A 16,871-nucleotide genomic window follows, 5' to 3' on the forward strand; every position below is an offset into this window, starting at 1 on the left:
ATCTAAAGTCAGATGCTTTTGTATTTCAACATAAGGCCCAATGCAATTTGATACATCTTTGGCCCCCTATAATAAAAAAAGTTGTAAGTCAGAATAAATCAGAGACATAGCCAAACATTATGGGCGTCATCACATCACATCGTGTCTACACAGGAAAAAGTATCCAGTCACCCCTTGTAATTTATGAATTCAGCTATTTTAAGGTGTACAGTTGTTCAACTACACAGACATGCAGCTTGTATAAGCCCTTTTAAAGGCATTGCCAACAGAATGAGTTACTATGCCAAATGCCAAGCATCAACAAGAGGGTCATGAAGTCCCCCAGTATTGGGCTCTGAAACAGCAAAACTGCACTCTCTGCAGTGACATGGCACCATCCCATACCTCTGGGATGAACTGGAGTGGCATTTGTGATCCAGAACTAATAATCCAGCATCAAAATTTGACCTCTCTAATGCTCTTGTGGCTGAATTCAAACAAATACTCTCAGCAATATTCCAACATTTAGCCTAAAGTCTTCTCAGAAAAAGTAGACACCTGCAGCAAACAGGGAAAAACTCTCTTAATACCCTTGACTTGGAAAAGCAGACTACAAATGTTTGGACATACAATGCATTTAGCAAATTATTAGGAAGGAAAAAATACACTGGTGAGTATAGCAATGGCAAACAAGGTAGCGAAGTACAGATCATAATAGAGAATAACCAAAAAGAAATAACAAAAAATAAGATACAGGCTCCAAAGACCATCAACACATTAGTAACAAGTTTCACCTGTCAGGGCTATAACCGAAACATACTATATAACAGACATCAGGCCTAAAAAGTGACATATTTTTTACTAGTCAATTCAACCTGTTAACATGTATTTCACTTACTGAAAGCAATGAGAACAAAAAATTATTAACCTGGCCAAAGACATTAAGCAGAATTTTGTAGCAGTCACTTTGGGTCACAGGTTAAAAAAACACAATTGCATCCAATTAAGTAACTGTGTCCTCATTAGAGTAAGTCCAAGTTTAGAGTTTCCAGAATTCGGATGCTAAAGCAAGCATACTTCACTTCTTCGTTTTCTTTAAATATGTGAAGATAAATACCTCATTTTAATGGGAGCAGCATACTTGCTCGTACTTGAGACATTTTGGGCTAAATGTAGGTGAGTAAACACAGATTCATTAGGGTGGGAACAAGCTTACAGTGAAATTTTTTAAACTAATCCAACTTTTATGAAGGCAGAGTTCAAAATACGGGGAGACTGAATGCATCATCGTTGTCCAACAGATAACAAGCCTATCATTAGCCCATAGATGGAAAAACTCCAATTAAGCATGTAGGTGTGCGACACATGAGCTGAGAACACATTGCATGTGGTAAAAATAAAGAGTTTAATTCCAGAATTCTGTACCCATTCGTACCAATTTTTGATAAAATGATTTTTAAAACAAATAACAGCTGGAATTCAATGGAAAAAAACATCTTTCTTTCCATAACAAAAAAAGTGGTATTAATTATAGCTGTGTGTTGGGGGCGCTCTTAAATGCAAAAGCTTAAAAAGTTCTCTGCAGATGTGTATTTTGCCTTAGTAGATCACATCTGGCCTTGCACTAATCAGTCCTCTTCTTGAAGAATATATGTATATTTTTCTAGTGTATTTCTAAACATGAGGTGGTAATTCAAACAAACCTGCAATTTCTGCTTGGAATTCAGGAATGAAAGCAAAGGTGTTAGATCTCTTTCACTGAGCCATTCAAATCAATCAGGATGGGAAACTCAATTCATTCACATTTTCATTTCAGCTAAAGCCAACACTACTTGCTGCACAAGGGAAGGAACTTCTTCAAAGGTGAAACTAACTGGAGGTGATGGGAGGTTATGAACTAAACTCTAAAGTCACATTTTCTAAAGTCAGCAAACTTTCTTGAGGAACGAAATGCATCTGCTACTGAAAATATTCATATAGGGGGGTTAAAAGATCTGTCTCATTTTTTACCCGCAATATGAGGGAACAGACACTGTGGATTCTCCAGACGTTTTGTATCCATACCAGACCTAAAGTTCTTAATAAGGCACCTTGATGAAGGCAAGCGTCGCCTCTGAGACTTTGTCAATAGTGTGTGGGCATACTTGTGCATGTGTACATGCATATATTTGCTGTTATGTAGCTTGTATGTTTTGTTTGTTTTACTGTCCTGTCCACCCAGAGGACATTTTTAAGTTCTTTTATTTTGCAACTCTTCTTTTATGTACCCTCCTAAGTTTTCTTTGTTCTACACAAGCTCATAAATTCTGTCCATCATGTCTTGGCAAAATGTAACCCTTGTTAAAAGGTACTCTATAAGGATTTACAATAGGAAGCTTTCCTTTAGGTCACTGTGGACAAGACAACCCTTTACTTTTTGAAGCTCGAGAGTCTGTAGAGTCAGGTGGTCTTTAGACATAGAAAGCTTTTCAAAAGAAGTGTTCCTCAATTACAAGCTCAGTTTATGGCATGCAGGCAAATTCATTTTCTTATGCACATACACAAATTAAAATATATCTTTGCACATGTATTTTAACAAACAAATCTAACATATGAATAACAATTCTGAATCCATATGAATTTTGAATTCTAACGCAATAAAAGTGAAATAATCTGCTAGGATATTTTCTGTTATTATTGTTAATTGCTGCCAAGTCGGTTCCAAGTCCTGGCCACCGTATGGACAGTTTTAAAACTCCAGAATATCCTATGCTCATGATTTCTCTGATTGTGTCTATCCATCTCAGTCTGTGTTTCCAGTGAGAGAGGAGATTCAAAGTGGTCAACAACTCATTTGTTTGTTTTCTCCGCCATCCAAATTACTCTCATTTGCAATACCAAATTTCAAAGGCATTAGTATGTTTCCTGTACTGCTCTATTATTGTCCAGTTTTCAAATCCATAAAGAATAACAGAAAAAAGACCACAACCTGGACCATTCTAATCTTTCTCAGCTAAGACACATGATTGCATTTGAAGATCTTTTCCAGCTCCTTCACCCTTGTTCTCCCAAATGTCAGTCTGTGTCATATTTCTCGAGTGTTAGATCCTCTTTCATTGATAACCGATCCAAGAAGGCAAAAACTGCCCACCACTTCTGCATTTTCATCCCCAATGGTACAGTTAGTGTACCATCTTTTGTCATCATCATAATGTTAGTCCTGACTTTCATGTCATATGCATACCGAAGGTTGGTGATGTTTCTTGCACCATCCTTTCACTCTTGAATCTTCAATCATCTCTACTGTAATCTAAAACACTTTAAGCTACAAGTTAATTAAGCTACCATCTTCTCACAGCTCTCTCTTACTTTTCTTTGGCTTCAAAGATATTGTATGTACTTTTGCAGCAAATGACATTTTTAAAAGTACAATGGGCTGTACTCTTCTTTTTTCCCCCTTCACTACCATTGTTAAGTTTAATGATAGTTAGTGGAAATGCTTTTAACCTTGCTGATGACTTTGGAGTAACTTGCAGGGAAAAGTATGGAAGGCCTAGAAGACAAAGGGCATCCTATATCTAAAGATGTCAGTGCAGGAGTTCCATTCCAAATGTCAACTACGTGGGAAACATTAAAACATGATATAGCTCAAGTTCAATACCTTGTACTTAAACCTTAGGGGATTTCGAGGGGTAGGGTAAAGGACAACAAGGTTGACTCATCACGGATGATTAGAAAGAACAAAGAAATTCAATGAGGGGAGAGTATGAAATCACTGTACCCAGGAAAAAGTTTGAGAGAGGGTGAGGGTTAATGTTATTATTATTATTATTATTATTATTATATATACTATTATAATATCAATTTTATTTTTATGAAGTTGAAACATGCAAGCAGTCTATCATTCAAATTAGCTGATATCGCACTGTAGACTGTTCAATTCCCTTACAATGCTAACTTCATATTTAACTGACCTTAACTCTGTCTGACTGTGACAAAGCAACAGGTCTCCTGCTCAATGACCAATCAATCTGTCTGCCCAATGCTGTTTCAACCAGTGATTATGTACTCAAGTCCTGGACACTGCATGCTACTACAGTTCATAATAGTAGCCAGAATCTGTTGCCTGAATGTAATCATCAGTATTTGTAACATGAGGACTGTTGGCCTTAGAAGAAAACTTCTGTGAGTGATTCTGTATTAGGGATGGGAATCTTTAGGCATCTCACTATTCGATTACGATTCAGAGGGCTACGATGCAATTATGAAATGATTATCGATGCATCTTGAGGCATTTTTTTTTCTATACAGGATTTCTATTTTCCTACTGTCTGAGGGCTTGGTACTTTTAAAGCAAAGCATTTATGATAGTCCACAATGAATTTACTTCCAATATCTTTTATTAATAAACCAAATAGAAGTGGTTTGGTAAGTAAACTGGAAGGCTCTCATTTACTGCGCATGTTTGGAGTACATGATACGCTGCTGCCACTCATCTGCGACAAAAGTTACGGTGAAATAAGATCTTGGCTCCTAAATGTGCAACATAACGCGAAAGCCCTTGTTCTCAATGATGAGAACAGACAAAAATCCTTGTAATAATAAAATAAAATTATTAATAAAAGTAATAAAAGTTGTGACAGAGTTTGTTGTTCACTAATTCCCTTTGTCCTGTCTGAGCAGGGTGGAAGCATTCACGTCTCTTGCTCGATGGTCCTCTGGTTGGCAGCAAGTACCGAGAAAACGAAATACAGGTTTCCCCTTCAGCTCCATAAAAGCCAAAATGCTTCCATACGTAAGCTCAAGGGTGGGCAAACTGCGGCTGTTTTACTGACCACACAGATTTTTAATAGTAAATGGTCTTAAACGCTGGAGTTAATGTGGCGTACAACCGCTAATTCACCTAGCGAGTAGCTAACGAAAAGGCAAAGAGAAAGATTTGAGACGAACACCCATAATTTGGAGACGAATATATGTTTATAAATCACTCCTGTTTTCCTGCTACGTTTCATCTGCAACGTGGAACTGTTAAACACTACAAAACGTGAAGCCACTTCTCATTCACCAGCTTGTTTGAATTTACCCGTTCCACCTTAAGTGGTGCAGCATTCTGACACCTCAGGCACCATTTAAAATTCGAACAAGAAGCTGGCGAATGAGAAACGACTTCAGCCTCGTAAAATGTAGAACATTGAGAGGCATTTTACAGTAAACTGTTCTACTTTTGTGGAAAAGTTTTCAGCTGGTGATGCAAGAAAAGTGGCTACAGCTGAGCTAAAGATTAAAGCAAAGTAAGTCTGCGTTTTTGTTCGTATTATATTTTCAGCAGCCTGTACTAGCACATTAGCACATGCCGAGACACATACAACCAAGATGGCAAAATGGACTCAAAATGTTGTGGCTCCCAAGGTGTTTTTTTTTGTTGTTGTTGAAAGGACAAAATGATTCTTATAAACGAACAAAACATGGGGGGGGGGCCCTGCACTAGCTTTTAATGTAGCATGCCACTACGGACTGTCCAAGCGTTGCATTTCTGGCCTTTTGCGTTCCGTCAACAATTTCGAAAATTGATTTTTGATGTTTGTGAATAGATTCAGAATCGCCCATCTTCCACATCGCGATACATCTAAAAATCGATTTTACCCCCCACCACTAGTCTGTATTAAGAAGTGAAATTCACATATATCATATGTTCGATTCAAAAAGGTAACAACATATTTGCCATATATGCTATTTGCAAGAGAACGATATGCACCTGTTTCACATGAAAGCCCGTGGTGTAAGTCAATATTAATCATGAATTTCATGAAGCCAGTTAGTTATTTCAAAACTAGCTAGTGTTACCTTAGTGTAATGTTATCTACATATCTGAATAACCAATCTGACCAACTCAATTACACTTACAGTCGCTAAGCAGTATTATGTATAGCACCAGATCAATGTCACCCATGACAATTTTGCTGTGACCAAAGACTCCTTTGAAAGCCAAAAAGGCCTCCTTCTGTGACCTTGCAGCACAAAATTCAGTTCAACAGGGCTGGACAGCATTTTACAGGTTTCTTACTCAACATGTTCTTAAAATCTCTAAAACAATAGTGTTTACATTTCATGATTATTCATATTTTTAGTATGTTCATTTCTGCAGTTCAAAATATTTCCAGCAACGTCACATTTTAGGTTTCTTTTAAGTATGTTTTAATTAGTTTACGTTCACAATTTTATTTTAACAAGTTATTTTTTTTGACTACTTTATCCTTTTTTTGCGGAAAGCAGTAGTGATCAGGACGCGCAAGCCAAGTTGAGCTCAGTCCTACAGAGTGTGGAGCAGAGGACTGAGAATGCTCTGGAGCTACAAGTCTGTCTGAATGCGAACAGGACCAACTTAGAAGCGGCTCGGCAGGTATACAGTTTCTGCTCATGCAGCCTGTCCCCCTGGCCATGGTGTCAGCACAGTATTCAGATAAGTTTTACTATACTCACACACTTGAGATGATTCACTAAATCTGTCATGCCTCCATGTTATAAAAACCTCTTGCAGCAAGTTTTGCAGTGAGCTTTTGTATTGTCATATGATAATTTAACAATTTAATCCAATGCTCCTTGCTTCTTTGGTTGCAATGGCCACACGGAAAGTGGTGCAGTCTGTTGTGCTCTGAGGCGATGCCTAGAATAAATTTGTGATGTATTCAACTAAACCAGGAATAATGCATTTATTTTTAAGATTTTCTATATATTAACAATATCCATCCTTCTTAACCACCTTTTGACCTAGTCGCCATTCATGTTCACTTGCCATAGTAAAAAACTGCATCCAAACACAATAAATCACTTTTATTAATGTTGACCTGCCTGCTCACCTATAATGGCAAAAATCCAGTTCACTTTAAGTTTTGCAAATCAAATATATTACTATCAAAAAAGTACTTTCCATCAACATTACTGAAGAAAAATATATATTGCACAGTACACAGTAAAATGTAACAATCGCACCCTTTTTGGTTTATTTAGCCTGGGCAATATCTAAAAATAATCAGCACGATATTTAAATAGTTAAAAAATCATGATCATTGATCATTGTTACAACTACAGTGTATGCAATGTTTTTTTCTTGATGGAGCCGTAAGATACGAGCTGAAATAGACTAGGATAGAAATGTCAGCTGAGGTAACTTACCTTTAGCATCTGTCTGTTTACCTAAAACACGGGCTGCCTTTCTCTGTGTAAATGTTAAGCCACATGTGATCTACAGATTACAGTCATGATTTTGGTTGTTTATGTGTAATAACAGTTCAACATTTTGAATTCACCTCCATAGTAAGCACAAAAACAGGACCTATAGCCAAACAAAGAGTTTAATTTAACATAAACTAAAGACACTGGTGTTGTCTCAGCATGTAACGTTTAAAATGTAAATAATAATCATTTTAAAACACATACTTCTATTAAAAACAATGGTTTTGAATTTTTTGGCACTTCATGACACAGTGCATCTGGTGTGCGGTGGCCTTTACAGAAGCTAGTTTTGCATGTCAAAGGTGTAAAGTAATGTACGTGTAAAATATAGGATATCGGCATCTGCATTATTTGGTTCACTAACAATGACAACATTTTGTGCTCAGGTTTTCCAGTTCAGCCTACAGCCAGCAACGCTTTGGTAAATACCAGCCCCCAGGCAGCTTCTGAACAGGATGGCAAAGATGCCCAAAGCCAGTTCAGTGTTCAGAAACAAGTGAGTCTTGTCTTATATATTTCCTTACTATTGAAGAAATGGAAAAGACAATATTTAGCCATTGGATATGCAGCTATTTGTTTATTCTATTTAAGATGACTGAGCCGTTTCATAGTCAAACCAATGCTTCCCAAAATTCTTCCTGGTTTTGTTGGGTCTATTAATGAAATCTTTTTCTTATATTTCATCAAATATTAAATCTATTCATAAAGCGTTTTTTTGTACTTTAGCTTGCCATGTTCATTCTAATCGTCTGGTCTAAATGTATTTTTCAAGCTTTTTTTTATAACCCAATAATCATGATGGTGTTTGTATTTAAGTTTGTATTTAACCAAATTTACCAGTTCAGCAGAAAAGTAAGGGAGCGATTTTCAGTGTAGTCAACTAAGTAAACAGGTTTCTTCACATCACAGGTATGATTTAACGTTAACTACTATCAGTGGGAGTTTTAGACACCAATAAATCTGCGAGATCTCAATATTGTCAGAAGAACTGATGTACTGTTCGGACCACACTTAATGAGTGATGTCTCTGAAAGAAAGGCAGTTGCTAAACAGTCACTTGATCTCACCTCATTCTGAAGTTCATCATCAGTCTTCGTGGAGGACAGCATCTCAAACAAGGAGGTACACAGTTCCTCAGCACTGGATGAGCCCATGTTGCCTCCACTCAGGTATTTCTCCACCTCTCTTCTAAGGATAGAGCTTTCGGCACTGCTCTGGCTCAGGGCACTCACTGAGCTTGCTCCAACTGTCTCTACCTCAGTCCTCCGCCCACCAACATGGTTATTCAAGAAGCTGTTGAAGTCCAAGCTTTGGCCTTCGCCTTGCTCCTCCTCCCAGGGTAGAGCATCCTGGGTGTCTAGCACATAGGAGTCAAAGGAAAAGGTAATGTTCCGTCCGAATGTAGCCCCTTGATCCACAGTTTTACAGGAGCTCTGTGTCTGGATGAAAGCCTCCACATGCGACTCTCCAAGCAGAGCCACCAGTTGGCCCACAGCAACACAGGATGCTTCAGCAGCTGAAGCTGGGAAAGGGCCAAACATCTGCTTAATGGCACGTGTCTCTTCATGGCCAACCTGGTCTTTGTTGTGGAATGTTTTAAACAAGTAGACTGCAGCACTTTCAATGGTGTCCTGTCCAAACTCTGTGCCAACTGAAAAATTCAGAAAGAGGGCAGGAAACACAAAGTGATTACTGAGTGGACTCACAAAATGAGAGTATCTCTGTAACACATGTAAGTGGAGATCTAAAACAATTAGGGCTCCTTTTTTACGTTTCACATGTCCAGTGGGTAAGAAATACTTCAACCAAATCTCAGCTAGACCACACTTTAATAACAGGAAAAGGGGCCGACTGTCCAATTAAAACAGAAAATGTGAGCAAGAAGAGGGAAGACAAGGATTTAGTGCAATTAAAATTCTCTCTCTACTGCACACACTGCCTATGAGTAATTGCTCATTTCTGTGCATTTCTAGACATTTTGTGTAAAATGAAACAAGTGTAGTTTATCTGGTTAAAACAAACTCTGAATGTATTGTTTGGAAACTGCAAAAAGTATTTCCTGTGTAGCGCATAGTGAATGTACAGTCATTTCCCGATGTTCAGAACACATGAAACATTGGTCCCGATTTTAAATTTCTTCTCCATGCCCCAAAGAACAAAGCAACAACAACAAAAAAAACTTCAGAATTGTGCTTGTGATTCAGAATTGCAACTTGGCTTTTATGTAAGGCCTTTAACCACACCTACATCTACATGAACTGTATTTACTGTATTCAAATGTATTTCTAGCACACTCCTGCGTGCTCACTGCATTCATTTTATATATTAAGTGCTTCTGATTAAATTCAATCAAACTGCGATTAAAAGACTGCAGAGTTCACAAACCAAAATGCACTTAAAAGCATCCCAGGACACTTATAAATAATGTAATATAATGAATATTAACATTAACATTAAAATGCTCTCAATGTTTTATAATACAAAGCATGCTGACTGGTGATAAATCCAACATGTATCCAAGTTTGTGACATTACTCAAAATTGTTTTAACTTTAACTTATATGTCCATAAGGAACATGTCTCACTTCAGCTGTCAGTAGGAACACCATAACCAAGTGTGTAGCTGCTGCAAAAGCACAGTAATGATGTAGATCACAAAACAGAACAGCTTACTGCACTTTTTAGAAGTTCAACATAACACAGGAACTGCTTAAGCATATCAGGAAATAAATATAAATTCAGAACTAAAGTTTGTGTTGTTTTGTTAATTAAGCTAGTCATAGGCTCCAGCACCCCACCGGGACCCTGAGGGAGAAGCTTCTTAGAAAATGCATGGATGGATTATGTTAAGGTTGACTAGTTATCCTTAAGATCATCCCAGAAAGTATTTCTACTTGGGTCATCTCTGATAAAGGGGGAGTGTCTGTGTTTAGCATCATGTGACCTCATGACTACACCCACCATTGCTCAGACTTTGTCAAAAAGAACTCTAGAATTGCAGTGTTTGAACATCAGAAAAGTCTAGTGCATAGACAAAAATACAACAGAAAGCAACAAAGCAGCACCACCTTGCTACACACTACTGCGGCTTTTATCAAGGACAGTGCAGCTACTCAGTGACAAAGAACACGGAAGCTTTCTGTCCTTCATACTCCTCATTCATTTCCACCAAAAATGTGCTACACGTGCTGTGACCAGAGTCTCTCTTGTATTCATGAGAGCTATGATGGGATTAGCAGCAGAGAGGGAGTCCTGCCATGTTTCAATCCCTGCCCTGCTGTTTTCCTCGCACCCCCCACCCCAGCCCAGCTCGCTCCCCCTGCCAACAGGATCAGAACAGTAATACGAGCAGTGGGAGAAGACTCAGCATGCAACTCTGTTTGACTAAGGCTGAATTGGGGGATTTGCATCTAATCTAATTATTAGACACATCAGGACAGCTAAATACTACTGTGGTGTGATCCACACCGAGCCATTACAAGTCCGGTCACCTCTGTGACTGATGAGGTTCAAAATGCGTGCAGGTTGGTAGCGTGAAGAAAACGACCCCAACCTTATGGTGGTTCAATTACACAAACACAAGTGTTAGCTAATTCAATTTCTTCTTTAATGTGCCGGTCTTGGCTGCAAAATGGAGCAGAGCAAATTGATGAAAAAGGAAAACACTTTCAGCACAAAAGGCTGGAAATGTGTTATGACTAAAACAACTCGAACATCTTCCAATCTGAATTAAAGTCAAACAGACAGGATTTGTCAAGAACATAATGTGCAGGAATGAGTTAAATGCTATACCTATTTGTTTTGCTGCTTGCAGAATGTTTTTCAGCTCTTGAGAAGCTGACTGTTGCTCCTTCTTCTCCTGGTGTTGTGTGAAGAGCTGCACAACTTTTGGCCATGTCAGGCCCTCTCTGGCAAACAGTTCCTGCCTCTTCAGACGCTTGGCCTTCAAAAGAGAACATTACATACATGCTGAGTTACACATTTTTAGAGAAATTCTTTTAAAATCAAACCATGTAGAACTACATATCTAAATGAAACATTATTATATAGGTAGAAGTAAACACATATTTAAATAGATTAGGAGTTTAAGTAATAAAGGAAGCAAAGTGTGTTAGCACCATGCCATTTTATCAGCACTTTGGTTCTTTCTACAACTTGTGTTATAGAGCAGGCTTAATTTTTTTTTTCTTTTGCTTAAAACAGCAGCTCAGCTGCTTTAAGGATTTAAAATTCAGAGCCAAAAAGGTGATTTAAGCTGATCAGAAGCACAATCTGCCACCTCGTAAAAAGCTAAATAAAAGCAAAGTCAAGAGACAGATTAAGGAAAAACAAGAGGGAGGGACAGAAAAAAGAGAAGGTGTCTGGCACGAGCACATGAATAAGAGGACTAGGTTAATAGAGGTACATGCCCAAGGACACCACAGTATAAGAGTCCTCCTATTGGCAACTGGTTGGTGGACACTTTCTGACACCAGGTTGGCCATGATCTTAATACTTCCATATCCACTGTTTTTTCTGTCTTGCATCTGATCATTAACATTGATTAATACCATTTATTTGATTTCCTTTAAACAAGACATTAAAAATGTGTTAAGGTGAAATTCTGTGATTTGGTTCAGCCTGGCTTCTTTTCGTTTAACTTGAAAATTGCCTTTTGTTTATTCATTAGTAGTTCTTTAGCCTCCATTTTGGCTAGATATAAGATATAAGGCTAAAACTACAAACATGACTATTTTGTGTGTCTATTTTAACTTCAAAACCAATACAAAGTCTAAAATTATGCCAATATTTCATGTGTTCACTTACAATGGAACCGGAACCCAAAATAAATGGTCTCTTTCTCTAATCCAAACTTCTTGAACGTACATTATGAAAACGATATCAATATGATAGCAATACATAAATTCTGGGCCACCACACTATAACAGATAGCAGATGTGAAATGAGTAAGGGAGAGTTGGACAGCTTTCTCATAAACTAGCAAGAGCTGAAACATTTGTCCTGAAAATAAGTTTGAGATGTTGTGCCTTGCCTTCAAATCATAAAGCTCGAGTGTGAAGTCTTCCTGCTTGCTGACTGTAGAGAAAGAGCGCAATGCACCGGTGAGCCGAGGAGGAGACATAGCTCTGCCACTTCAGTCGACCATCAGAGGCAGGATTCGCTCATGCAGGAAGAAGTGCCTGTTGGAGAAGAACAGCACTGCTGAATCATAATAGTTATGGGTGCTTCACAGAATAGGACTTATCTTCATCCATGAGCTAGCCTCCCTCTTGGCAAACAACTAAATGAAATTCCCAAGTTACATTCAGGAGTTTTTTTTCTCAAAACTTCTCTCTATTCACATACATCTGCTGTAAAATTAAAGATATGTAAATATGTATGCCTAATCAAAATGAATCATTAGTGGTACAAAGCTTCTTATGATTAGGTATGAGTGCTGAGATGAAAGAAAAGAGAATCCCTTGAGCTTTGATTTACAACTGGTCACAACTCAGCTATGAAGAGATCGTTTGATTGGACAGAGGGATTAAAAACTAATGACAGAACATGCAAAGGGTCAACAATCGTAAAGCACTGAATGTCTGTGTACACAATTAGCATACAAAAATTGCAATTAACACAATGGAACAAAATAGTTCATTTTAAAGTAAATGTACATTATTCATTGTAATGGCAAACTGTCATTTATTCCAGAGAGTTATTTAAATGACTGAGGCAGCATTTAGTAGTTCTCTAAACTAACCAGTCTCCTCATGAAGTTAGAAAGGAGGTACTTCTCAAACTGCCCAGATGTCATGTTTCTCAAACTATATCTATGGCGTGAAACTGACTTGAAAATACAGATGACAATCTTTTCCAACTTTCTCCTCCTGGTTTTATTTTTCTCCTTGTGCATTTTCATCTTTGTGTCCTTGTTCTCCATATACAACTAAACGTTGTGGATTTTAGTCTGAACATCATCGCACACTGCATGCAAGTAACAGATCATTCTAGAGGACATGCTAAGACAAAGGACAAAATCATGTTTGCATTTAGCTAGTTAGTTAAAAAATTAAAATAAATAAATAAATGAATAAAATAAAATACAATGCATATATATATATATATATATATATATATATATGTATATATATATATATATATATATATATACATACACATATACATACATACATATACATATATATATATACATATATACATATATACAAATATATATATATATATATATATATATATATATATATATATATATACACATATATACATATATATACATATATATACATATATATATATATATAAAAATATGCAGGCTCGCAGGCCCATAAGCCACCAGGCTTGCATTTTTTTTTGCTGCTAATGCCTAGTTTCAGTGTCCATTTATACCTTTTGAAGTTTGGAAGCTGACATGAATGGACATTCAAACTCAAAATGTAACCTCTTTCTACCAGGTATTCTGACATAGTGTCCACATACCCATACATACATACAGACACTCAAAATGGGTATTAGCAGCTAAAAGCATTAAAAAATGTGCAATATTGGTGGTTTAACAGACCAACTTCATTATTACCTCAATAACTCATCAGTTTTCTTTTTTTTTTTTTCCTTGACAGGAAAACTACTTTATTTATTTCCAGGTTTTCCAGGCACATGGAAACCCTTATTATTAAAACTATTGTTCAGTGGCTTCCTTATGAATTTGACTAAATATGGACTCAAAGTGTATAGCATATGACTGAAATTAATTTTCTATTCATAAAACTATATTTTGACTATTATTTCTACTTGTAAGTCAGTACATGGTTAATCTAAATTAGTAAAGTGGGTCAGTAAAAGAAAGCCTAAAAAATGCTTTACTCTGAAGTCTACTTGACTTGTGTAGAGAAATTAATTATCAGGCTTTGCCTGGGGACCTACATGTTGACTTATTTTTCTTACAATAAGAGAAAGTGGGCCATAGTGTACATTGTGGTTTGGCCTAACATACTTTCACTGATTTAACCTCAAACACAGGAGGTGGAGAAAATAATGGAGGCACTTAAGTAACTGAATCACATTTACAAATGCCACTAAAAAGAATGGATTTAATCATTTGGATGAACATCAAGTAGCATTATGGTCACCTATAAAAGAGATCTAATGTCAGCATTTTTACATGTGAGTTTTAAAAGTAACATGAAAAAAAGAATCAGCTTTCTTAAGAGGCAAAATAGCGTCCAAACCAAATCACTCACAAAAAGCTGCTAAAGTAATTGAAACAGAAACATATTCAAACATTAAACAAACCACATCTGTAAAAAGAAATACTGGTTGCAAATCAAAGCCCAACAGGGATAGACTGCTTGCTAAATGCCATAGCACTATAGCCACAGAATTATTCAAAAAATTAAATCCATGCCTTTCATCCAGTCTCAACAAATGCTGTGAGCTCCATAAAGTTGAAACATATGGCATATCTGCAATTTAATAATGTCTCATATCTATGGCCATTATACAAATAGGCATAATCTAGTGTAATATCTCCTTACAGATGGACAACTGATGACATGCTAACATTATAGCGATTAATGGTCACAATATATTTTCTTGAGAATGTTGCAAAGCTCATCAGAATCGCTATGGCACACTCTTGACAACAAGCTTCTTTAATAGAGAAATCTAATCCAAATGAAGCCCATTACCCTTACCAACTGTGCTATTTTTACTCACAGGATTAATACCTTGAATAAAAAATATATATATTATAATTAGTTTTTTCAGCAGCTTTTTTTTAATCAGAAAATTTTTCCTACATTTGAATGTGTTTATTTGTGCCTTCATCAGAAAATAGACATTTAACCCATTTTAACTGTAATTTTAAACATGACAAATGTTGTTGATTATTTGCAAAAATAAAATGTGATATTTGTATCAAGCTCTTTAACTGTTCTGGCTAAATCCTAAGGAGTTATGTTGAAATTTTGAGTGCAGGTCAATGTAATTTCTGCTTTCAGTCATATGGACGTCATTCACTATGGACAAAATGGTTAAAAGGTTCTTTCAAAAGGAAAGATCCTGAGGCTCAGCCATCTACAAATGAAGCAACCATGTACATCAGACAGAGAAAACCAAGTGTAAACCAAAAGATACAGTGCAAACATATACTCACTCTCAGCCCTAAACAAGCTCAAGAATGGTTTCATAAAAACAACAACTAATTTAATCAAACACCATTTTAAATATGACAAATATTGTTGTTTACTGACAAAAGTAAAACACGACATCACCAAAACCAAAGCATGATATTCTATTGGCAGACGTCCATTATAGATTATAACAGCTTGTGTCTGCACAATTGAATGTTTGTGGCAGCAATGAGGACACCTTAAAATATCTCAGTTCTCTAATAAGAAATGGTCTCAGGATACTTTTGGACATGTAGTGTATCTGAACTGCACCTTTTTTTTTGGGAAGTTCTGGACCACAGAGTACACAGAGATTTCAACCTCTTTTTCCCTTAAAGAAATGTAGGCGTTTTTTCTTGAAATGTGGTCCACTGTCCCACTAAACACAGTAAAGCTCTTGCATGACAGTATTCCGAGGACTGATGCTGTCTCGTAGGCATATCATGGCTTCAAAGTAAGGAGAGAAAAGGCGAAGGATGACCGCAAAACCCCGAAGAGACAGCTTCGGAAAACACCAACGCTGATAAACATCACTAATATCACTGAACAAGTTTTAATGGTCCTAACGGCGATGTAGCCCAACATCAGTTAACTAACATTCCAGATAGCATTAGCTGCTAGCTGTTAGCGTACAGTCTCTCAGACACCGAGCACAAAACTAAACTGTCATCATACGATATCATTAATTCATTGCTAGCTTCGTAAATGACTAATATCTGACGTAAATAAAATTACTACGAACTCTGTTACACTTTCGATTCAGCTCAGAGACTCAGGTGCTAAGCTAACTAAGCTAGTCTGGAGAGCGGACTCACAGGCTGCGAGAACAGCTAAGCCAAACCGGCAGACCGGCTGTCCGGTCTCTGCGCTCTTCATTCGCGTTAGGGTTTCAGCGACGTGAACAGACTTGGACACTGGAAAGGCTGAGACGCACAAACACTGTTAGCTGGTCAGCTAACTAAGTTAGCTGATTTGGAAGACAGAGTAATGTTACATGGCAATGTGCTTAACGTTAAATTACGTGTCAGCGTATTTTTTGTAACTTCACATGGCTTCCTGTCCGTTTTCAATGAAAAGTTAAATAAAGTATAAAGGTGTAAAGGTCCAGTGACCACTCAGACCTCAGAGTCTCAGCTTTCAGTCGCTCCGCTGTACAGCCAGGCTCAGCAGCTGTGTCAACTAGCCAACTCTGCACGCTCTGTGCCGGCGTGACACGCAAGGTTGTGTGGGTATTGTAGTTTATCATGGTGATGAACTGGTTCGCTTCAAATAACCATTCTCGGTTAAAATGACTACACTATCCATACAACGTGTAACGTATGCGGAAAAACTCGAGAAACTAGCGAGTCAGAAGTAATCGTTTCATGAAAGCGCTTGGACCAATTCCGAGTAATCCGTATGTGAATCTTGAGTGCGCTATAATTTTAACTAAAACACAAATATCCCTGTATTTAGATTTCCAACATACGATGTTTTATATTATGTATGTATGAGTCTCAGTATCAGCAGT

General features: G+C 37.2%; 1 protein-coding gene across 3 annotated transcripts in view; it reads right to left on the reverse strand.

Moving 5' to 3' along the window:
• Window positions 1–16,561, reverse strand: part of ascc3 (activating signal cointegrator 1 complex subunit 3) — a 149,869-nt gene extending 133,308 nt beyond the window's left edge. The window contains exons 1-4 of one of the 3 annotated variants that reach the window (XM_017708223.2): window positions 16,483–16,561; window positions 12,223–12,370; window positions 10,983–11,133; window positions 8,259–8,842 (exon numbers count right to left, since the gene is read on the reverse strand). In XM_017708223.2, the coding sequence (XP_017563712.1) occupies window positions 8,259–8,842; window positions 10,983–11,133; window positions 12,223–12,312 (825 nt within the window). In that variant the 5' untranslated portion in view covers window positions 12,313–12,370; window positions 16,483–16,561. Of the gene's footprint in view, window positions 1–8,258; window positions 8,843–10,982; window positions 11,134–12,222; window positions 12,371–16,176; window positions 16,281–16,482 lie in introns of those variants that run through there. The other 2 variants (XM_037537203.1, XM_037537204.1) reach the window with 2 other exon arrangements.
• Between the last annotated feature and the right edge of the window lie 310 nt (window positions 16,562–16,871).

Source organism: Pygocentrus nattereri, chromosome 3 (genome assembly GCF_015220715.1).
Source record: "Pygocentrus nattereri isolate fPygNat1 chromosome 3, fPygNat1.pri, whole genome shotgun sequence".
NCBI classification, from domain to species: domain Eukaryota; kingdom Metazoa; phylum Chordata; class Actinopteri; order Characiformes; family Serrasalmidae; genus Pygocentrus; species Pygocentrus nattereri.